Source organism: Frieseomelitta varia, unplaced genomic scaffold (genome assembly GCF_011392965.1).
Source record: "Frieseomelitta varia isolate USP_RPSP 00005682 unplaced genomic scaffold, Fvar_1.2 scaffold_275, whole genome shotgun sequence".
NCBI lineage: Eukaryota > Metazoa > Arthropoda > Insecta > Hymenoptera > Apidae > Frieseomelitta > Frieseomelitta varia.
This window is the reverse complement of record NW_025110007.1, coordinates 694,609-720,095: the sequence shown is the minus strand read 5'-3', so window position 1 is coordinate 720,095 and position 25,487 is coordinate 694,609. Positions and strand designations below refer to the sequence as shown.

Here is a 25,487-nt window from a genome sequence, read left to right as displayed (position 1 = left end):
GAACTTGATTTGGTCTCGGAATTTTAGATATTGTTATTTGTTTGAGATTCCTCTTCTTTGTAATTTTCAGTATTATTCATTTCATTTTATTCCATTTCATGGGAGAAGTGACACATGAAATGAAATTTTCATTTGAAGAATATAAATGTATGAGGTAAGAGTCTAAATTAATGATTTGATGATAATGAAATATTGATTGAATTACTTTCAAGTTACTTCATTAATATCAAAAACTATTGATACTATCTTGATTGATACTATCTTTCCGTATGTTACACTTTATCTATACAGTTGTAACAAAATAAACTTCTTTATGACATAGTATCGTGATAAAGGTATATATTTATTTAAATCAATCCTTATTTCAAAAATTTATATCATGATATAATATCATATCGCGTTCAATCAATTACAAAGTAACGTCCATAATTTATAATATTTAAACCTCATTTTCTAGCTCTACCTCAAAATACTTAAAAAAAAAAAAAAAAAAGATTTATCAAACGGAGAGAAGGGCAAACAAAATTTTCCGATAAAACAACAGAGATTTGCCAACTTACATAGATATGCTCTCCTACTAGGAAAACATTTACCGACCATCGAATCAGTATTGAAAGAGAATAGTCTCGATTCCATTCGCAGCAGCTTCCAGCGTTTTTCGACGATCCAACGTTTTTTTCCCCGTGTCACCGGCTAAGCCAAGCCACTCCTGATACTTTGCCCGGTTGGCGTACAGTATACGATAACTGGTTTTTTCCGTTTTCGTCGTTAATTCCAGCCACGCGTATTTTCTTTGTTAACCAAGCTGCTGTTCGTCGGCAGATCTCGAAAAAAGCACAACTTTTCAGGTACAAGCTGGCGAACGACACGGACGCGCCCAAGCAGCGAGAAAGATTTTTAGCGGGAGAATATAAATCGATTGCGCAAGCAGCTTTGTACGAATGTTCTCGTTTTGTGGTTGGCGATCGCACCTGTGCCCCAAGGGGTTTCCCACCGGAAAATAAATGGGATTCGATCGAGGACTTAATCATCCGCCTTCGTTGAAAGGGACGTCTGGGACAAAACGATGCAGAGATCGGTAGGCAAGGAGGGAGAGTTGGGTGGACCTATTGATCGTTCGATGGAACATATTTGTCTAGATTTTTCGATCGTCGTACGTGCGATTCGACGCCTGCGATGAATAATGTCTTTGCTTTTATTTCATCCTCTGCCTCTCTCGTTCATCATGTAGTTTAACGGTATCAAAGATCTTGTTTCTGCTGGCTCGAGATAAATGCGCGAACGTAGCTCGTAACGTGTACGAGTCTCGTTTTACTTTCTCTGTATAACTGTTTCCGTATAGTTCAGGATCGTCTGACGTTTTACGTCAAGCAATAACTCTAACAGTGGATCGATGGACCTTTTTCGATGGACTTTGCGAGAGAAGATTTGTCTGGTTGAAATTTTTACAGAAGCTTGAATAAATATGAATCTTAATAGATATCTTACAATAAGAGTTCAATCGCAATAGAATTGAAGAGTGGAATTTTTGATGGAAATGGAGCTTTAAATATAGACATTTGTCATAGATGCAAGTTTTTGCAAATTATTCACAACTGGTAACAATCTTATTTATTAAATCATTTTGTGAAACTTAATATACGTATGTTAACAAGTACTGAATTTCTAAAGGAATCCTCTCTAGTGTTTCTGAAACTATCGACCAGATTTTAATAATAAAATTAATGAAATATGTAATCTGATGAAATTCAAACTCCTCAGTGGTTTATAGTTGTAGGTTAATTTAATAGTAAATCATTTACTTTATCACATTATGTTGTATATGCATTATGTGAAAGCATAAACTTCTATTATTCAGTGAAGCTTATAACATGCAAGTGAGTAATAAATGAGCTTTCCTGCTCACCATAATTTTAGATTACGTACTTCTATTATATTAAGAAATTGTATCGCTTTGTCAATGAAAAATGATTAAATTATGCTTTTTTTTGTTACGTTTAAAAACAGTCTACTCAAATGATAACTTCTGATGGTTTATTCGATATGAAATGAGTTTACCTACAGTGGCCAATAAAAGAAAGTTTGAAAGATAAGCTCCACGAAAGAACAGTGTAATTTTACAAGTCGAAATTATACCCTGAAACAGATGACTAATGTGAGGTATGAAATTTAAGTACCAATTTTAAGCTCTTTTTTGTTCAACAGTGCATACGAAAATAAAAATGATGGAGTATTAAATTATTTACATAATCCTTAGAAACCATGGCTTGACTGCAAATTTATGCAAATTTATATTTTTGTAGACACAATTAAGAGAGTGAAATTTTAGTCGAAATTTATCTTGCAAATATTGCAACTATACTTCATCTATTTTTTATATTTTACTCTCGTATCTCGTAGTTCAATATACTTTGGCCCTTTTGAAGTTTCCATAAATGTTTCCACAAAAATTTTCAATTTATTTACTGCTCAATCATACATATTTCCTTCTTACAATGATGACAAGTACGTAAATATATCACTACGATGAATATTCATTTTCAAAAATTGGCAATCCAACGTAATCGTCTTCAATATGTAAATATTTTCTCGTACGAATATATAAAAATTCTCAACCTAACCACAAGCAATAAATAAATCTCGAAATATCCATAGACGTTAACTTCTCTTACATCCAATGTACTATTTATATACCAACTCTTGCTACCAAATCAATCAAGTTACACCCGCTATATCTCTACACTTTACGCTCGCACAAACGCTCGTCGATCGCCGACGTGTTTGCATGCATGCGATCATCAACTCGAATCGATCTCTCTCTCTCTCTCGTTCTCTCTTCAAAAGCGAGCGAGTCATTTCCCGATAAGTCCTCGGGATCAAGACCGGGTAAAAGGTGTCGATCACCGCTGAAATAGCGTCGATCTCGGCGAGAGAAACTCGGACGCAAAAACGATCGCATTCACGCAAACTCGAAGAGGGTGGGAACGTTTTCGCTGATGCGACGATAAAACGGTCGGCCAGCTGGCCATCAAAGGGGAAAGAAACACGGGGACCGCTTCTAGTTCTGCTTGTTGAAATTGTTGTCAGACTCTCGAACGCAGAACGGAGAACGGACGCCGCACACCTCGTTCGCCGGCTGGACAGTTAAAGAAAATGATTCCCTTGGAACCAGGGAATTTTTCTCGGTCGGAGAAAAGAAGAAGAAGAAACAAGAAAAAAAGAAGAAAAAAGAAAAACGAGGAAGCAGACGGAAAGGAAGAGTCAGGAGGGAGAAATGTCGTGCCGCGGTGAGGGTCCTGCGACGTTTCTCGATTCCTCGGGAGTAAGAAAACCACGGGGCGAGGCAGTTTAACGAAACACAAGACCCAATTTCTGACGTTCGTAATGAGCGCTATTGTTGTCGCTTGGCATCGCGCTGGCATTCTCCCTTTATGTCGGAGATTGAACTTTTTTTTTTTTTTTCTCCTGCAGGATGCAGAAACGGTATCTGTGTTATCGTGGTAGACAGACGGCTGGAAAAATCTCAGGATTACGAGGACGTTCTAGCCGGTAACGAGATAATAAAGAGAGCAGCTTTGTAGCTTCGCGGTGAACTCTTTACCATCCTCTATCTCTCTTTCTCTTTGCTCGGTTTTCCTTCCCCCTTTCCGTTCTTTTCATCTTTTTCTTGTCCTTTCTTTCAGCGATTCTCCCCCCAGCCCTCCTTTCCTTCCTCCTCTTTCTTTTTTAAACTCTCCTCTTTAACGTTTCTGCGCTGTTGTAAAACTCGCGTGCTCGTTGCTTGGTTGAAAAATAAAATTGTCGCGCTGGTGACGAGCTTGCGGGCTTGGATTCGAGAACGATTCTTTTTTTTTTTTTTTTAGGAGTTTGGGACTCGGGAATGACGGAAGGAGGAAATAACGCGCTTGATGGATCGCACTTGGCGGGATTTTTGTCCCTCTGTTTAGATCTGTTGTTCCTGGTTTATGGCTTCTTGCACGCTCGCTATACTGGTTTCTTCAGCGTTTAAATAGCGTGCTGGGGTAGAATTCTGTGGGAAGATGGAAGCTAAAACCTCCTCGTTTCGTGTGATATTAAATTCTTTAATGAATTCTCTTCTTCTTTTACTGTTTTTATTATATCTGTGTTCAGTTAACAAGTAGGTATTTGATGGCTAATTAAAGAAAAATGGCAGTATGATTTAATCTGTTGATAGATAATATTAAAATTAGAGTTTCAATGTTTTACTGTTCCATATTGAAAATGAAGTTACTTCCATGTTTGATTAGCTATTAGCATTTTCAAATATAACTGAAATACAGACAATCATAGCTAACGTCGAGCTATTAGTTGAGTTTAATTTATTAAATCAATAAGAGATCATAATCTTAGTTACATTTATTTAATTACTAAAAACATAATACCATAAATGGTAACTGAGAAAATTCTGATCTCTTCTGACGAAAATTGACGCGCAATTATGAACAATGGCAATAAGATAAAAAGACATTTGTTGTTTTGTTTCAGCAAACTTTCCAAAAACGATTGAGAATCTAGGGGACTCGATCTCGTCGGAATTGGAGGGTAATCCACCCTTGTGGGTCACCAGGAGACCAGGCACGCACGGCCAGGAAGTCTACATAAATAATGCAAAGATCCTTATGGAACGTAGCAACTTTCAATCGAAAGTTATTGCCGGCGGCGACGTGAAGACTCAGGTAAGTTTCGTAAAATTAAATCTATAATTCAACAAAACTACTCGATAGTTAAAAAAATAAAAATAACATATACGTGTCATAATTGAATGCCGTACGTATCTAACATGAATTATCAATAACTATCTGTGACATCATACTGTATACGTATATCGTAAAGTGCAAAATAAAATTAGATTATTAAAAAATAAAATCAAATCATGTACATAATTCAACAGCAGTGAGCAAGTAATTCGATGGTTAAAGAAGGGCAAAAATTACATTAATTCGGGCACACCGTTTGCTTCCTAGATTTCTCTGACAGTTAATTTAATCGCAAATTACTTTTTTACGAGCGTAATCTCGCGAGTAATTAAGTTAGTTTACGCGGTGCTCTGCGTGAGCACGACTTCCGGCGTACGCCGCGATACCCGCGAAACTGCAACCAAGGAGTTAGGCCAGCTACGTTCCTCGATCTCGCGCGATCCTCCTCTAACGAGCTTTTAATGAGCTGTACAACTCTCTTAGGGCAACGGAGAGTCTCGTTGTATCGATGGATATCGGCTTTCGTCTCGATAAGCTCGTCGGATATTCCTCTCATCCCCCAGGCGACGCTTCTCGTCGACAAAGGTTTCGCCTTTCCGTGAAACAGAAACGCGGCTGCCTGTGATAAAAATTCAACGAATGGAAAGTGGTAGATGCGAGAAGCTTTTCCGAAAGTGTCTGGAAACTTGAATTACTTGGGATCGATGTCGGAGCGGAGATCGAGAACGAATTATCTGAGAAATCGAGCAGGTGAAATTTGTCGAACGATGGAAGAGTTGGTAAAATGAAGATTCACCGTCAAAGATAGAAGAATTCTATTTGAATATTAGTTATTACTTTGTTGTCGTTTTAGCTTGATCATTCGTTGACTGCAATTCTTTTAATTCTTTTTTTTTTTTTTCTTTTCTAAATGTCATTTTAGACGTCTGAAAAGTGACATTTAAAAAAATAATAATTGAAAGACACGACTTGGAGACACGACTTTTCTTAAAAATGAAGAGAAGCTAGAAAGTTCAAAGATGCCAACCATTTGAAAAAGTAGCTGAAAATTTGAAGTAGTTTTCTGAAAAAAAAAATTCATTCTCCGCACATTAATGAAAATTTTAAACTTTCGCACGTCTCGAGTATATTCTGACTTAATGAGCAATTTTCTAAGCTCGGGTTTTCGCGAACTTCGCGGGAAAAAGAAAGTTAAATTTCTCAGCGTAATTGTATCCTGTAATTTATTTCAAATTTAATTTCCACCCGGGGACACGAAAGTTCGAGTACCTCGAACTTTGGAATTGAGGTATAATTGCTTCTTGAAGCAAGAGATGTCTTTGTATGATTAGAAACTAATTAGCCTGAGTGCCATTATACGGCTAATTGAATCGCCAGCCAGATTTGCTAACTACTCTTTAACCGTAATTTGGCCTGGGTGATCAATTTTCTAACTCCGTGACGCGGTGATTTTTGAATTTTCGACCGAGCCGAGGAAGAAAATTTTAAATTTCATCGTCAAGCAAGATCTCCATCGTATTAAAACTGAAGTCTCGAACTTCCTCAAGTCTTAATCTAAAGCTGAAATCGCATTTATTTTACGGTGCAGAAAAAACCGGGCAAAGAGCATTAAAAGATTAATGCACTTGTAATTGAGCAGAAACACAAACGCATGCTTTTTCTGCTTAACCATCATCATTCCTACACGATTCTCTTTAGAAAATTAACTTTGCTAACTTTCTTGGATACTTTCCTCGACCGGATCCAGTTGTGTAACTCATTCGTGCCGTATAATTCAGTCACCAAAAATTCAAATAAAGGAAGTTTCATTGTTACGGAAAGTAAAACGAGATTCGACACATATCCGTTGAATGTATAATGCATTCAAACATAGAAAATTTTATTATAATAAAAAGTAGAATGGGATTCGTTGCGTACGTAGGGTACATTTTATACTTTTCCATCCTCATTCCTCGAATTTCATTTCACTTCAGTTGTACGAACTGTTTATTCACGGATAATATTCTACCGTGATAAAAAGGAAAATGAAAGCGAACAGATATTTAATCAATAATTTATCTTCCAATACTGTTACTATATTTCTTTCGATATTCGCAACGTCTTTTCCACTGAAGGAAATTTCTTTTAATCTGCATCTAGCATCAGCGGCCCGATGAAAATCACGCAGAGACCAGTCTTCGACTAATCCTTTGATCGGCCGTAGATCAATCCTCTCTTCCGTTCTTCATCTCCTTCTGGCCTTTCGTTTCTTTCCTCCTTTCCTTCTATTTTTTTTCTCTTCTTTTCGCCTCTGGTTCACCTTTCTCCCGCTGCTGGTATTAAAGAAACTTTTCTCATCCACTTAACGCAGAAGTTCTATCACGGCCGATACTTGCTACCCGTTCGCAGAGCACGAAAGTATCGGATCATAATTAATGTAGACAAAAGTGAGCTAATCGAATAACTTTTTACATTCCGATTCGACAAACTTCGCCGTCTACGATGAGGCCCCGCCAAGCCGAAACTTTCTTTCACGCTTTGATGATTAACTCAACACGGCAACACGGTTGTTACCTTTACCTTGCAGCTAGTTATGCTCGAATTCTGTTAACTATCCTCCTCTGGAGCAAACTGTGATTTCATGCGCCGTCAACATATTCGTTAAATTATCATTCAAAGAGACTGTTAGTGTCTCAACTTTGAAACAATCGAATTATGCTTTCATGCGTTCAAGTATCGAGAACGTTTGATACATTTTTCGTGATTCTCTTGCCACCAAGTCGAATTCTAGTGGAAACAAAATTGATCAGAGAGCGGATCGGAATTAATTCAAACGTATTTGTGAGTAAACCACATAGTGTAATGTAATAGTAAAAATATGCCACGCTATGTTGCGTCATAGTCATAACTTTTGCTAACTAAATTCTCTGCTTGACACTACACTCTGTCACTCGTGATTCTCAACATTTCTCTCTTATCCTCCGCGATTTCTCCAAAAATCAAATTCCAAATAAAAAGAAACAGACAAAATACACGCCTACTCCACTCGATACTCGTTCGATTAACTCTCCAAGCATAAACTCACCCTTATCTGCTAACAGACTGACAATCCCCTCTCCCATACCTCCCCAATAACTCAGGAAACAGGTTCACACCCTTGAAGGAAGATGGCTCGAACAAAGGCTCGCTATTCCCCGCTCGACTAAACGCAGCCGATCGAACATTCTCACGCAGAGCTTCACCCGTTGGCGATCGCCAACGAAACTATTTGCCAAGTATTCGACCCGGGAGGGTAGAGAAAGGGGAGGGGGGGAGGGGGGCACTGGGCTGATTTTCAATTTGCTTCTCAGCCTGGATAGGACGCTTTGAAACGTTGCTCTGGCTCCCGCTCTCTTTCAGTGCTCTCTTTCTTTCCGTTGTGTTCCGGTGGCTGGCAGCCTCGCGCTGACGCGCGCCATTTTCCCCTCCATTAACCGTAACTCTTTAGTCGGGTGGACGCAGTTATTCGGCCTGGAATTTCTTTAAATTGTTAAGAAACAGGGACGAGAGCAAGCAGCGAACGCCTGCGGGCGACGCGTCAACGAGGCGCGTTCCAACGAGCGTCTAATGAGATCAAAAGCCCGCGAGCTTTCTAGATTAAAAACCGTCGCCGCCTCCTTCGGCTAACCTCCGATCCTCCGTCCACGGTGGCTTTCTCCCCGGTGGACCAGCGTGTGTGCAGTATATCGAGAAATTTCTTCTATATTTGCCTGGCATTCCACGCGTGGACGGAAAGGGTGGTCGTTAAGTTTCTCGGTTATTGAAATTTTTTGTGACAATTGAGATATTAAAGTAGTTGATAATATTCTCCGTGAGTCTCGAACATGAGTTTTTTAACACTGTTGAATGATTGAACTATTGAAATTTCAGGAGAGTCGTGATAATTGAGATGTTAGGGTAGTTGATAATATTCTCCGTGAGTCTCGAGCATTAGTTTTTTAATACTGTTGAATGATTGAACTATTGAAATTTTTCAGGAGAGTCGTGATAATTAAGAAGTTAGGATAGTTGATAATATTCTCCGTGAGTCTCGAGCATGAGTTTTTTAATACTGTTGAATGATTGAACTATTGAAATTTTTCAGAAGAGTCGTGATAATTGAGATGTTAGGGTAGTTGATAATATTCTCCGTGAGTCTCGAACATGAGTTTTTTAACACTGTTGAATGATTGAACTATTGAAATTTCAGGAGAGTCGTGATAATTGAGATGTTAGAGTAGTTGATAATATTCTCCGTGAGTCTCGAGCATTAGTTTTTTAATACTGTTGAATGATTGAACTATTGAAATTTTTCAGGAGAGTCGTGATAATTAAGAAGTTAGGATAGTTGATAATATTCTCCGTGAGTCTCGAGCATTAGTTTTTTAATACTGTTGAATGATTGAACTATTGAAATTTTTCAGAAGAGTCGTGATAATTGAGATGTTAGGGTAGTTGATAATATTCTCCGTGAAACTCGAACATTAGTTTTTTAACACTGTTGAATGATTGAACTATTGAAATTTCAGGAGAGTCGTAATAATTGAGATGTTAGGGTAGTTGATAATATTCTCCGTGAAACTCGAACATTAGTTTTTTAACACTGTTGAATGATTGAACTATTGAAATTTTTCAGGAGAGTCGTGATAATTGAGAAGTAAGGATAGTTGGTAATATTCTCCGTGAGTCTCGAGCATTAGTTTTTTAATACTGTTGAATGATTGAACTCTCTTTAGTCAACACGATCCATGATGGATGAACGTGCGATCGATTGACACAATGTGACGAAGTACATGTAGTAAAATTGAGTATAGGTGTATTATGTAATAGTCAATTTTACATTGATCAAAAGCACATTATGTTTTATATCTTATTTGTGAATTCTTGCGTCAAATTTTCAGTTCTTGTGCGTTACAGTTGAAATTAGATTTTATACTTCAACCAGGAGTTGAAAATTGGTCTCTAAACGCGTTAATCATTATAGCATTGATATCCTCCCTGCTCTGACGTTTCATTAAAATATAGTTAATATTAATAATTCATACTTGCACGCATAGTATATTACAATTTATATTATACTACTTAACCGACATGGAACCATAATTTTCCTATTGCCTTCGTAAATGGCAGTTCGAGTCTTAATCCAAATTAGGGTTCGCTAACAAGTACGGAAAGGAAAGAGAATGGGCGAGAAGAGAATCAATTAAAGAAGAAACGAAAGAAACTCGCTTGGAATTGCTCTAACGTGGAACGCAGAGGCATTTAAAGGAGCGGAACTGGCGGCGGCAGACAGCTTGAAATCGTATAAAAATATTTTCCAGCTTATTTAAACCGCCGTCGCGCCGTTCCGTTCTCGCATTTCCATCCGGAAGTATATCCTCGGAGGAACACGAGATCAACTCGGAAGCACCGTAATAACTGACAAAGTCCCGGCACCGTTAACGTTTACGATCCCGCTCGCTCGCGAGAGCAGCTACATCACACGCCGCGGCGATCCAGCGAAAAAAAATGCTCGCAGGAAATTTCTCCGGGCTTTCGCCGTTATTCACAGCGTAGGCGGCGGCGCGTAGGCCAGGAAAGCCCGCGGGGGTGGAAAAAGGGATAAACGGGAGCGTGAGTGAACGAAGAAACGACGCGAGACGCCGCGCGAGATTATCCATGAATCTAGGAATATATGAAGAAAAAGCGCGCCGCTAATCCCCGCCGTATGATGTAACAAAAGTGCAGGAACTTTGATACACGTCGGTTTATATACACGGCGCAGAGTTAGCGAGTGAGTGAGCGAGTATATAAAGTGGTTGATAGGGTGGTTGAATTTTTACCGGGGGAAACTTTTGTGTGTGTTATGCGGAACATTTTAAAATTTCACTCCGTTCACTATTTTTGCTCTTTTTTTTTTTTTTTTTTTTTTAAGAGGCGCAACTACATATGCCATGATTATATTGGAACATTGGTAGCATACAGGATTGTAATGAAATTGTTTAATTCTTGTTTTACCTAGTAAGAGGGTAAAGTGAGCAAAATTTTTAGGTGGAATATTGGTAAAATTATTAAATAATCACCGTTATTTTGTCGGTCAATATTCAACTGACTTTTAGCTTCGTGGAATTACTAGTTATAGTTGACTAGAATAATTATTCATCCTCATACATGGGGTGGAAATTTTGTTCGAATCGCTGATCGAAGTTATTACGCACTCATTCTGTTTAATGCGTAGCGTGACAGATGATTATTATTCGATAAAATAAAGTCTAAAAAGATTGTAGTTTCCCTTATACCGTGATCTAAAGGCAAATATTCGATAAATATTAAATATTCAATAACAAAATCTATTTATTACACTGTCTCGCGTGTAGATCTTTCTTTTTCGGAAAAGAGACACATATAATTTTGTTAAAGTTGCTCGATTAAAGTAACAAATAATAAAAATATTACATGATATTCGCTGATATGTAGCATACCGTGGCGTAGAGAGAATAGATAACGCATTTCACAGAACTGTATCATTTATTAACTACTATCGATTCAATTGACCAAAGCCGCGTAGGCTTAAATTGTACTAATATTTCAACTAAATGCAACTAAATAGAAATGAAATTGACATTAATCTGAAATCGATTAAATCACACTCGAACAATAGGGATGGAAACGCGTTGGATTAAAATAAAACGGGAATTGACTCTAAATCGAAGGTGAATGAGACCAGGAAGTTGAATTAATTTAAAATTCTGTAAAATTTCCACTGTAAAACGAACTTGGGAATTCGGCACGGAGCGCGAGAGATTATAAATTTAATTAAAAATACACGTGCCGGCTGAATCTAGATTGAATCGATCATGCTTGATTTACAATTAAATAGAACGTAAGCGAAAATCAATCAGACACACGGGAGGTGAAAGCGGCAGGTTTAAAATCGAATTGAAATGAAGCATGCAATCAGACGATAATGCTGCTATTTATAAGTAATAGAATCTAAAATAATTTGCGTTCATATCGAAATAAATATCTGATTAAAGGAGTGATTCGAAATACGTTTAATTGGCTGGAAAATGAATTTGTGAATTATTGTTAAGATGATCTCAAAAATTTCGTTTTCACATTTAATACATATTACATATTATTCCTGATGTTGATTTTAAATTATTTTATATAATTACTGTTTAAATATTTTCTGGAAAATACGTCGATTGGGAAAATTTTTAGCAATTTAGAAATCAATATTATTCCACAGTGAAATAAATAAATTGTTGTACAATTGAAGTTTAATTACGCGTAGTCTCTGTTAAAAAGGGATTTCGTCAAAGTGAAGAGCAAATTTTCTATGCTGGTATATGCTGGTGTTAGCTGAAAGCAAAAGATAATGTAAATATATAAAAATAAACAAATGCGTCAATTTGAATGTTGATCAATAACTAAACATTCGTAATTTAATCTTGTTTCACAACAAAACCAACGTAGTAACTAAAAAATTATACGACAGGATTCTTGAAAAAATTTGATCTAATTTTTTCATCGACTAAAATCCACGTTAAAAGCAATGCTCAATGCTCGGGTAAATTATTTCAACATCTTCAAAGTTTTCGTCTTTAACGTCTCTGCCCCGGGTAGAAGTAAATACATTACATAAACAACTGAATACAAGTACAAATATATAAATCCCTATCTCTTTCTCTCGAAACGTAATCACCAAAGTTAAACGAAACCTCTGACTGTTCCAAACGAAATCGATAGGAAATCAAAGGAAGCCGAGCGCGATGTAAAAAGGAACGAGGACCCGATGAAAAGTTTGTTAACTTGAATTCGTTTCATCTAGAAGATGCTAGTCGCGTCGGCGCCGTTTCAATTTAAATTTATGATCAATTTGTATTCATTACGTCGTTTGGATAGAACAAATGTCATAAAATCGGAAGACGATGGGAAACGTCAAAGATACACAGCATCCCCGCTTTTAAAAGGATATTTCCATTGAAAGACAAATTCGACTTTCATCTTGATACCGTATAGCGAAAGATAGAATATGCGTGCATGCATGCGTATATCGAGAGAGAGAGAAAGAAATGTATGGGAATAATGCGCGCATATCCGCTTTCAATTCGATAGATATGTAAAATATATGACGCACTCGCGGCAAAATGGATATGGAGCGCTGGAATATTTCACCGTTAAATCGATTGGGTATTATTACGAGTTACGGTATGAGACAATTTAAAGCTTCCTTGTTATTGTTGGCAAAAAATCAAAGTGATTTCACAATATTGAGATATACTGATAATTCGTATTGTCGAAACGTAATCTCTGCTTGGTTAAAGCACGCACAGGATTTGTAGTCAGTTATACCATCAGATGGAATAACGCTTGAAATCAGTATTCTCTTGGCTAATGAATAATATAATTTTTTTTTCCTTTAATAAAAAATTGATATCTTCTCTGAATCACCTGTTTATTTAGACGAGAAAAGTCAAATTCCAATAAAACATTCTGTTGAAAGGAGAAAGGATCTTTGAGGAATACTTTTAACAGAATTTTTACTTTATTTGCAATTGTTAATTACGTGTCTGTGGAAATATCTTTGACACGGGCCAAAAACGCAGCTGTTTCATCAGCAATCGAAAAATAAATTCTGATTGCGGACGAAAAACGCGATAAATCACGCGTGAATTTATATTGAAACCTCACCGCTCGTGTCAATCGCGGTATCAACCGTTTGTTTATTTGATTCTGGAATTAAATATGTATTTCTGCAATTGCAAAGTCTTTGGCAAAATTAACGAAAATACTTTTACATGCACACATTTATTCCACGAGTTTTTCTACGAAATTACATATTTACATACACACACGCGCGCGATGTACAACAAGGTGTACAAATAGACATTGCACACAATGTATTTTTTCGGCCGCGATAAATAATTTTGCGAGCGAGAACACAGTGAATTCTAAAACTACTGCCCTCTTTAAAGAAGAAAGCAACCTGCCACGTTGTACGTCTGTATGGTTTGAATTTAATTATTCATAAAATGATTTGTTTCACTCCTACCGGCGATTTCTCGCGGTCTACCGACCGTTTCTGGCTCTTCTCTTTGTTCACATCTGTGTCGTTGGCGGCAATCCTCTTCTCTCCGTGGTCCTCGCGGCGGCGTGCATTTTTCAACAAACCGTAACGCGACCCTGTTTCGTCCACGTTTGGCTCACAGACAGATTCGGCTAGTGGCATTTACGCCACGACGAAACCTCGGCTTTATTTCGTTCGAAATCGAGTTACCGCTCGGGAAGCAACTTCCCTGATACTTTTCCCTTCTCCTTGTCCCGTCGCATTGCCGAGCCTCCCGGGGGAAGTTTCTTCACGGGCTGGGCGGAGTGTCTCGTAAAAGGAAATTACATCGTGAAGGAGACGAGCCGAGCCGACGCGACCGCGGAGAACCATCTCCAGAACGCGAGATTCGTTTTCTAGATTGTGAGTACCAGCCTGTAGTCGTTAATTCGTCGTTGATCCCCGCGTAAACGATTCTGTATCCGGCGAACTTCTTCGCGCGATCGTTTTCGCTCTGATTTTCAATTAGCTCTAGTAAATCTTCTTCAGCTCGTAAAGCGCAGTTTTTCATAATTAACATTGAACTAGTTGCTTTGCGACTATTTATGAGCTTGAATAAACTCGTTTATGTAGTTCTAATCTTTTTTTTTACGAACTCGTAGTTTATGTTCTCTCGAAACGTCAGAAATTTCCAATGGAACTTGTCCCCGACGAAAATTATTATCTACTGAAGTACATAAATAGCCAACTATTTGGAAAAATTCTGAAACTTCCCGAAAACGTGTTTTTAATCGGATATCACTGACGCGTAGAAATTTCGAATATTATTGAAATTATTATCTACTGAAATACATAAATATCCAACTGTTTGGAAAACTTCTGAAACTTCTCTAAAACGTGGATATCACTAACGCGTAGAAATTTCGAATATTATCATAAATCACTCGTTCGTAAATATCGTAGAAATCCATAGGAAGAAACACGCGTCAGTCGTAAAACCACCAACAACAGAAATACGTACATAGGTCTCGACCCAATTTCCAAGGGAAATTAACATCAGTCAGACTGGTTTTAATCGCGCGTGACGTGCCTGTTGATCGAACGAGAGGAAAGAAAAAGGGGTTTGAGTAGACAGGCGCCATGGTGTCTGGACGCCACACCCTGGCAAACACGGGAACCATCCGCAGCTCTTGCAAGTGTGTACAGTACGAAGAACGGCTTTATAGTAATCGAATGGAATTGAACTGGCTGTTTATGTTCTCAATTCGCGCTTCCCTCGTATCTTACGCGAGTTCAAGCGCAACGTACGTGCATACATACATACATACATACATACATACATACATACAGTGTGACCAAACGGGTAAAAAGGAACGCGGGACCGTGTTTTTACGCTCGTGTATCACTTACTTAGCCGTGATATTCCGAATTCGGTAATGGTTCCCGGAAGTGGATCGCCCGAATGAATTGTCTGTCGTGACCCAAAATGGGTTCCCTGTTCCTTCATTGGAAACAATTGCGGACCCTTGTTGACTTCCTACGATGAATGTTTTAACGTTCCCAAAGAGGGGAGGGGGGCATGGTCTGTTTTATTTCGTGGAAGCGGATTGATGCTGGTAGATTGTTCGTGCCGAGCACGTTGCTTGAATTTTAAAGGATAACTTGGTCCTGACTTGGTGATTTAGTAATTCATGAAACTGGTTAATTGGTAAATTTATAATAGAATAGAAAATAAGGGAAGAAAGGAATTTAATTCTATTTAGTTTCGACCCCCTTCCCTTTGATTTAATAAATAGGATTTAATTGACAGATAGGACTTATTATTTACTGAAATCTTTCGTAAACTTCAAATTTGAAACCCTTCTTCCTTCAATTGGCTGTATTTGCTATCTCGATGTTAGAAATGAATTTTTAACTTCAGATTCTGCCTGTCTCTTTCAAATCAATTATGTTCAAACTCGAAACTCGTCAACTTTCACTGCTGTGGCGTTAAAAATGGATTTTTAATTTCTAATTCTCGTTGTTGAAATCTCGTAAATAGTCAGAGATTTAAAAAAAAAAAATTGCACGCACATATGTACGCAGCGTATATAGGTTTATAAATATAAAACAAAGGCGTCGGAGAACCACCGTAAAATTCCATTCCATTAACTTAGCATTCGTTAATTTACGTGTTCCGGCGGGACGGCCGTGAGGACACAATTAATTACGAATGGCCATAACGAACCATTCACCTGTTTTTATTAATGGTCGCATTCGAGGGTGTAAACGTGACTTTGGCCCCAAGACGGTGGCCAGAACGGGCTGAACTTCGAATTAACGACCTCTTAGAGAAATGCTCATAGTATTCCCCCCTGTGCTCTATCATCGGTGATAAAAACACCGGGGCAAAGTAAGCCAGAGATAAATAGGAAACGTTGAAATATCGCTAATGTATGGGTTGCAATTAAGAAAACTTCACGGAACTGAATTTCCGGGACTGAATTTTAGGAGAATGATATTTTCAACGAGGGCTTTAGGCAATATTTTGGTGACGAAGTTATTGAAAACGTCGAGTCAATTTTCAACGAGTAATCATTTCTTTCAATTTTGTATAAAAAGTGGAATTGCAGGATTTAGACGTGTGAAGATGAAATAAAATGAAATGATATACATGAAAGTTAAATATAAAAAATTTTATAAAAGTTTTATTTTAAAATGAAAGACTTTTCTGCTAAAGTTTTTGAGATCTGTCTAGATCTGAATCGAAGAGAATTACATTTCTGCTGTAAATACATATTTATATTTCACGCATGGAAATTATTTCGGTAATTGCATTGTCCCAATGTAATTTCACGGTAATGAAAACAACGGATTTCAATAGAGATAATAATACGGTGAACGTTCAGTATATTAATTCTAAATGGATACCGTTCTATCGCAGTTAACATTTAATTACTCAGAATTGTAATTCAATCTCATTCTATTAATGTTCTAATTCCCAACTTGCCCCCTCATGTAACAAGTTGTCCCCCGTTCCGTTAATTATAATTTATTGATTTGTTAGTATGTTATTATATCTGAAACATGTGTAAACTGCAAACTCGTCATTGCGATTAATTTCCTTCGATTTTTCAATTCTGATAATCGCAGTTTTCATCATTTGCGGGTATAATTACACGTGTGTAATCATTTTATGGGCACAATTGTTGGTCAACAAATTTCAAAGAAAATTGCATTATGTTATTATACATTTTATACACGTTATTCTGTATCGTGGACATTTGAGATTACATCTAAATCAAAAGGATAAAAGAATATTTTTAAATTTGCAAACTGCGATTTTAAAAATTCGTATCGAATCTCAGGCTTCGCTCGAAAGCTGTCTCAAGTCATTTTCAAAATTCTCACTTTCAATACAAATGTTATCATTTATTATTATTTATCAATTGATCTAGAATTCTCACTAGATTGAGAACACACAACGCTTTACCCATTAAATTATTCATTAGAAATTATAATAAGATTATTTAATTAAAAATTAATTATAATAACGAATGCACCTTCGCGTATTCAAGTATCTCGTGAATTTCACAGAAATTCGCAGTTCAGTTACGACTTTCCCTTTTGTAATAATTTCGTCCGCGTTCCCTCTTTGAGACAGTTTCCTGCCGATAAAAACGAAGATCGAAGGAATGAAATCGGAAACGGCGGAAACACGGCGACACATTTTTATTGTGTCTTTAATTCCGCAGCGATTGTTTCGAGACAGATGTATTCCTTTAACCGCAAACAACAAGAGGAATAGAAACGTCCGCTTCCGTTAAAAGATGTACGCCCGTTGTTCCAGATACTTCGTCCCCAAGAAATGTCGCGTTCCAGAAACAGGCACTCGCCACACGTAACATTCGCCGTGTAAAATTCATTCGGAGGAGGAATATAAACCGTTCTGTACGGGTGAACCGGCGGAGAAGGATTGTCTGTCCCGAGCAATCGAATCGAAAAGTTGCTTCGGTTCGCTTGTCTTCCATTCTGTCGGACATATACAGCGTGATTCTTAAACATTTGTCAATACTTCACGAGGCAAACCGTGAAGGGAACGTTGAGAAACGAATGTTACACGAGCCAGGCCTTTTTTTTTTTGTTTGAAAAATTGTAGATTAGTAAATCTACTAATATTAAGTATATATGGGTGTCTGAAAATTACGAATTTAAATGTATCAATGTCGAATACGTTTGTTGATTTGATTCTTACGAAACTGTGAAAAACTTGTGGCGATGATGAATATTATCAATTTGGTCTATCTATTTCTCCTGCTCGTCTTTTTCTTTACATGTTGTTACATGTTTTAAGTATTTATTGCACGAGTATTGCAGTTAAATGATGAACTTACTCATTCGAGGCAAATGGTAAAAACATGGAATAAAAATTTTCCTCAGGTGTTTATAATTATTTTTACTTTCACGATCATTTTTCTCGCTGTCGAAAATAAAATAATTGTTTAAAAAAATACAAAAATCAATCGAAAAGTTAATTCTAAAATAATTCCTATATCACTGAAACATATTTTTATCAATATTCACTCCAATCCAGTCCTCTCCATATTTTTATCAAATTTGCCATACTTAAATTTTAACAAAAAATTCACCAAAACATTCTCCGCTATAAGATACTACAAGATTCGCAAGTATCCTACGAATACGTCCACGTATGAAATTGCATAAAAAATTAAAGTTTCGTTGGGGAAACTTCGATCTTTTTTCCCCCCCGGTGATTCGTGTTCGGCAAGTAAGATAAATGAACGTCAAAAGAATACGGAAAGTCCGTTCGTCCCCAATCATTGCAGAGGAACAAGACGATTCGTTTCAAGGTACCCACACTACTCCTGTACAAACGCGTATCATTGTTTTCCCTTTGGTGACTTTGTGACTTCCCCTCTGCAGCTGGGAGTCCTCGTACCGAACAAATGGAACACGTTCTTCCACCCCTCTCCATCCCCATTTTCTTTGTTATCATGCAATCTCTCCAACCTCTGTATTTCTTTATTGAGAGCGTAGCTTTAAGAATGCCTCTATCGGCGAAGAAACGTTTCGACATAACAGATTTTCGTTCCACGATTTATTGACTACGATGCTCGATTGTTTGTACACGTATGTCTTCGATGGCTTTCCTCCTTCTTGTACCGCAAATAAATAACGTGCTGGGGAGTAAGTACATTTTTTTTTTTTTTTTTTTTTTTTTTTTGATGGAGAACGCGTTGAAATTTCAATCGAGATACGTATATATTAAAGGGAAGAGGATTTTTGTTTTCCGACGTGTATCTTACTGTCGAGTCTTAACGTCAGTCTTAAGTAATTTTACTTTACTAGCTGCCTGAAAACTCTCTATAAAATAATTAGAAAAATGCCTCACTTCTAATGAGGAAGTAATGTTTCCAATTTTTTCGAAATTTTTCCAAGCAATTTGAATTTACCACGCAGTCCAATCCCCCCTAGAATGATTTGCTTCGTAAAAGATTCTACTTTTCCAAAATTTTCCACGTATCAATCCAACGACATATTAATAAATTGTAATAATATACGAATATATATTTCTATTAAACGCAAAGGACTTTCCCAAGAACTTTTCATTCCCGACGTACCGCGCGTTATCCAAATTCAATATTATCTAAAATGATTCACTCGGTGAAATCCTTTACCCCTCTAAAGTCCTTTGATAGCCGATGACCGTCGATTTTTATCACGTTGGAAGCATGTTCCAATCGCGGTGGCAAAACGTCGATCTGGCAAAAGAACAAAACGGCGTTATCGAGCTGAAGAGGAATACTCTTCGACGAGATAAAAGAATCACCGTGATCGCGAGGGGTGGGAGGGGATAAAAAGTGGTTTGGGACGTTGGAGTCGCAAACTCTCGGATAGTAAATGGCGGTGCACCTTTTCCAATGAGGATGGAAGATCGAGAGAGAGAGAGAGAGAGTGAGAGGGGGAGACTGAGAGGGGGTAGTTGCATCCAACAGCATCCAAGTCGACACCCGTGAAATAGTTGCGTTCCTCGCCACAGAATAAATACCCCATCCCCCTCCCTTTATCCACCAGGTTTCCTTCGTGTCCGTTTTTCCTCCTCGTTCTCGCTTTATCTTCTTCCTCCATCGTTTCCGTGTCCCCGTTTTCCTCCGCCGTCGGGCCGCGATGTCGTTTGTCTTACTATATCTTCGCCTCCGAACACCATCAGCAACGCTTGTACCGTCTCGGTTCCCGCGGCTTCCACCCGAGATTAACTGTACACTCCCTACGTTTACAAGCAAGCTGCATCTCTGACAGCAATTTACTACGATGCTCGTTGAACCTGTCGATTCGAGCCAGCATCGCGATAACGAACCCCTCTCTTTCCCAATCGTTTGCCCTTTCTTCTCTGCGAAAGGTGCTCGCGCGTTTGTGAACGATTGAGGACGACCATCCTGAGGAGGATGAATCGGTTTCGTTTTTTTGGTGGGTTGTTGCCGAGTGACGGAATGACGGCAATTCGTCTAGCAGCGTTCTTCTTTGTTTCTTTTTTCCATGAGAGATTTGTCTCTGGCGAACGTCTGCTTCCGTCTGTGAAAGAAGGGACAATGGCGTGGAGATGCAATGCAACGTCACAACCAATATCGCGGAGATAGAACAGATTCGTTGAATCTGATCTGAATCATTGACAATGTGCAAACTGTCGAACTGCAAAAATAAAAACTGCAAACTCTCTCAATTAGGGATTATTAGGATTATTAAGATATTAAATTTATTGCTTGCGTCGCGTAATACGTGTATTACGTAATATGGTAAATAGACACGCAAGGAAGCGTTAAATCGAATAATGTTGAAATTATCTCGCGTCGATGAATTCACGTATTAAACAGATTATCCGGGCGTCAACGATATTGTCAGTCGAGTGGATTTTCGAAAGGATATTCGAACTGAACGATGGCAACCCCGAGCCGAGCGATATGACATTTCAAAGCTTTATTTCTCTTGATTGCTGAATAACACGCGACAAAAAGGAATGCGACAAAAAACGTGATACACACATCAAATCGAAAAGTCCGATCATTTTAATGAGCATACTGTGTACCGAGCCATTCGAAGTTGCACGACTGATCCTATCATAAAATAACCATTTAAGTTGAATGTTTAAATAATTTTTCCTTCTTAAATTTGCAATTATCTAATTTCACATCATATTTTAATATTCGCCAAGTTGAAAATTAATTACTTTGTTTTCTTTTAGAATAAAATATAAAATTCTAGCTGAATTTCACATAATTTGTTCGAAATAAAATGATTCTGTAATTATATTCATTATAGTTTAGAGAAAGAAATATTAGCAATTTTATATTCATTTCTATTGCGTGTTAAAAGATTATTTAAAGAGAAAATCTGCAATAATACGCGGAATATGGTAACATGTTAATGTCTATGAAAATTATACACGTATGCAGTAACAGATATCGAAAGATTTGTTTCGGATTTAATTTAATCTGTTAGAAATGGAATACAGATATGATATAAAATAATCTGATAATTATTACGCACTATGTAAGCGTGTTATTTTGATGTGTTTCAGGTTTTGCACATAATAAACGAAGTGTTGGAGCCAGTGCGCTCGAATTCCGCGGAAATGCCGATCTACAGCCCGAACGCCTTCGAATTTCTGAATCAAAGTGAGAATCTCGACTTGGGTGTTCATCGTGTTCGGTAAGTAACGAATTCTCTCTCTCTCTCTCTCTCTCTCTCTCTCTCTCGCTCTCTCTGCCCGATGACTTTGTGTTTCTCTTCTGAACTATAACGAAAGCTATTCAAGTGAAAATTAACTCGAAAATTCTCTCTGATAAGATATTTCTTCGGGAAATATTCATCGATCGAAGCATAACATACTTACGATTTTTCCATAAAGTCAGTGGAAGCTTTCTTAAGATAATATTTACGTAACTTTTCCAAGATGATATTGTATCTCCAGCCAATATACTAATTTTTAATTTTATTCGAATATCAGTTCTAAGTGAATGTATCTAAGAATAGATAGCTCAGTATAAAATATGAGAATGTACAGTTATAAATATATTCTACATATTGTCACTTGAATCTATTAAAATTTCAGTCAATTATTATTTTTGGTTAAATATTACATGCAGATGATTTATTTAGAATATGAACTACTAATAATCAAAAAATTAATGTTATAATAAATGTAATATGTTGATCTGTACATCTAACGAAATATTATCCGTGAAACTCCAAAATTCAGATAACTTCAATAATAAAAGATGACGATCCAATTTTTTCTATCTTCTCCATTTTTCTTTATTTTCATCATTCGTGGATGATTACGTTCCCGCCGATTTTCTTTATTATTCAGCATCGCTTATCACTTTCCATCACTTACCGGATCATAGTTTCTTTCTTCGCGGGTAGAATACATCGGGCGAAAGTCCGCTCACGTTCCTTCGAAAGATGAAGATGGAACCTAACTTTCGTAGTTGTTTCCTAAGTAACTTCGATGCTCACTTTGTCAAGTCTTTATCGATATTTAAAGTCTCGCCGCTGCCGTGGAGCTTGCCATCCGAGTAAGTAAAACTTGAGTGAATTAGCTTCACCCTTCCGAAAGTTCTTTAAGCTTCGCTGCATTTCATTTACCGTTGGCGCGCGCGAACAACGTCCCCGCTTGTTCCTCTTGCGTAAAGCACTGTCGAACTTTTTCCATATATACTTCTTTTTCGCGAGAAAAACTTTGTTAATAAATTATTTCGCAAGAATTCATCCCCGTGGATTTTCGCGTTTTAATTTAATCCTGTTTCGATACAATTAACAACACGCGAACACGTTCTTCGACTTTTCTAATCAACGAAATGCCATTGCGAACATTGTGAATCTGTAAATTATTTTAAAATTATTTTAAAATACAGTAGGAAAAGTAATATTTGAAATTTTTGATAATTGTGATGCAAAAGTTTCAATAAAAATTAACCGTACAGAACCAATTATTTTAGTTTGAGGACGAAACTAGATAAGAGGATTTCGAAATGTATTCTTAGTTACTTTGATTGATTTTTCCCAAAATTATTATTTTTCCCAAAGTTACTATTTTTCCCAAATTTTCTATTTTTCCCAAAATTATTATTTTTCCACGAAACTAGATAAGAGACTCTCGAAATGTATTCTCAGTTACGTTGATTGATTTTTTCCAAAATTATTATTCTATTATCATCAACTTCCTAATACTTTGTTCTATTGAAAAAAATAATAATAACAAAACTATTGAAAAAAATAATAATAACAAAAAAACAAAGTCACTTTTTCTACAAACGTTACAACTACTAATTTCATAGAAATAACGAGTCACATTTCGCGTAAACAAAAATCAGGAGGAGAAAAAAGTGCAGTAGAACTATGTTCAATTAACGAGCCGAACTTTCTTGCAGAATCTTCCGACAGCGGATCGTGACGGAAAAGAAGGAGGAAGTCTTCAAGGCGGACGGACGTTACACCTTTCTTATCCCCGTTGAGGAGGGTTTCCGGGTAAGCTGCTTAGCAACCTTCCCATATCGATCATCCCGAAAGGACCTTAATATCCCCTGTTGCGAACCCCGTGAAAGGATTCAGACCGTGCCAGCTCGTTCTGCTGGTCCACGGAAGTGACAGATTCTGATCGATTACATTTACCATGAACCTGAAATCCGCGGAGCTAATTCAGTTATCATTGCGGAAATTCGCAGTACGATCGATCTCAATAATCGTTTGCCGGCGACAACTTGTATTAAAATAAAATAGTGCGCGTTTTAACACTTAATATGACCAGTGATAGATTCAGTAGTGTTCGATTCGCAGAATTTGTCACGAAACTGGAATTGATTGTTGAATGGATCTTTTGTTTATCAATTTGCACGATAAACGCTTGAGTTCGTTTATATTTAATTAGATATATCGTTCGGTGTTGTTAACTGAAGCGAATTGAAGGAAATCATTGAATCGAGGCTCCTCTATAAGTGAAATATACGGTGCATGATCAGACACGGTACTCGACTCGATTCATATTTTATATTGAAAAGTTGTAACATACATGGTATTTTCTGTGAAGACAATTCTATCTGAAAAGAAAAAAGAAGAATATTATTTTTGGGATATAGAAAGACTCGTCTTTCTGTTGAAACCTAAGTGGTTTACACCGTATATGGTCAGACACGATATTCTCTCATTCTTATCTCATCGAATAATTACATTGCAAACACGCGCAAAATATGTATTATACAATGAAAAATTCCAAGTCCAGACGCGTGTGTTTTTTAAAAATTTTCTCTCTTAGATTGTTTACATCTTTCGATGTACCCCGACACAAGAGCGTTTCGTTTAGATCTGGCGCGCCTCGGCGTAATTATAGAAAGTATCTGTTCCGCCGTGGTTCTAGATTTCACACTCGAGGTTTGATCACGTGACCCGTGGAAATTGATCGAACGCACGCCACTTTAATCGCGAAATTACGAAAAACAGCAGCACCGGCAAATTGCCGATCGTATCTGCGCCGACGCTCGCGTTGTTCGCTACCCAACGGCGTTATTAACTTCCAGCTGGCCTATTATAATTTAACGGGCCTGTTTCGTGATGTACCAGCGATTCCGTGTAATCTTGACGCTCCTGTTTAGCGTTTCGCGTCACCTCGCCAATTTTCATGGGGGATAAAAGCAACTCTCCCCCGCAATCGAGATTAATTGATCGCTCGCTGCGACGACCGGTCATTTTCTGCATGAGTCAGTTCGTTGCTCTTTACGCTCGAACGTAATTCCGGCGACGAGGGTTCGTCGTTGCGGAAATGTGGAAAAACTGTTCGAACAGAATATCCTTCGATAGACCAATAAATCTTACTCGTTTCGGACGATATTCTTATTTTAGCTTTGTTCTCATTTATGAAACACACTGACAAGTTTGAACGCCAAATCACCGGACTATCTTTCTGCATAAAAAATTAAAATCCAAAGTCGTTGTCAGAAATAAAATTACATTCCAAAGACAGTATCTTTTTCAAAACTTTCTTTTTTTTATCTTCCTTCGATTTTCTAATGAACATCTCTCAGACCTGAAGATTCATTTCTCCGTCCCCCTCCAAAAAAAGAGATAAAAAAAATAAGGATCGAGCTTTCACGCCCTTCGTTTTTAATTCTACCCTTCCTTTTCTTCTCTCTCTCTCTCTCTCTCTCTCTCTCTCTCTCTCTCGTCGCCAAGTTTCTCCGATTGGTAATGGCCGCGTTGACGAATCGAACACTCGAGCGAAGAAAGTCGCGGCTCCTTACGTCCTGCGGCATTGAAGCATCGGCTCGTTGTCGTTCGATTGGAAAAGCTGCGGCGATGACGTGCTTCCCCGAATGCTTTTCCACGCGGTTCGAACGTTCACGCCCGTGAACGGAACGGGGCTTTTGAGGGCCGAAACTCGATTCGTGCACGCCCTTCACGCTCCTTTGTACACCGAGTCCACATACGTGCGAACCGCGGATATACATTGTGCAATCAAGCTACGAATACGTATCCGATATCGCGGGCACACACGGTTGGAAATTTCTGGGAAAAACGTGGCAGCATCATTTCCATGTGTAATTTCCGTTTTATCAACCCCTCGGAATGTGCTCCCACTTCTCTCTCTCTCTCTCTCTCTCTCTCTCTTTTCTTCCTTTTCGCTGCATTTGTTGATTTTTGGAAAATGCCGATCGTTGATCGCCGGAATCTATTTGTTTCAATTTCAG

The 25,487-nt window shown here is 37.8% G+C and overlaps 1 protein-coding gene across 1 annotated transcript in view; it reads left to right on the top strand.

Annotated features, from left to right (window-relative positions):
- LOC122529011 (fasciclin-1-like) overlaps positions 1–25,487 on the top strand; it is a 355,664-nt gene that overhangs the window by 295,717 nt on the left and 34,460 nt on the right. Inside the window, exons 3-5 of the mRNA XM_043654724.1 lie at positions 4,507–4,697; positions 21,323–21,453; positions 23,178–23,274. Of these exons, the coding sequence (XP_043510659.1) occupies positions 4,507–4,697; positions 21,323–21,453; positions 23,178–23,274 (419 nt within the window). The remainder of the gene's footprint in view (positions 1–4,506; positions 4,698–21,322; positions 21,454–23,177; positions 23,275–25,487) is intronic.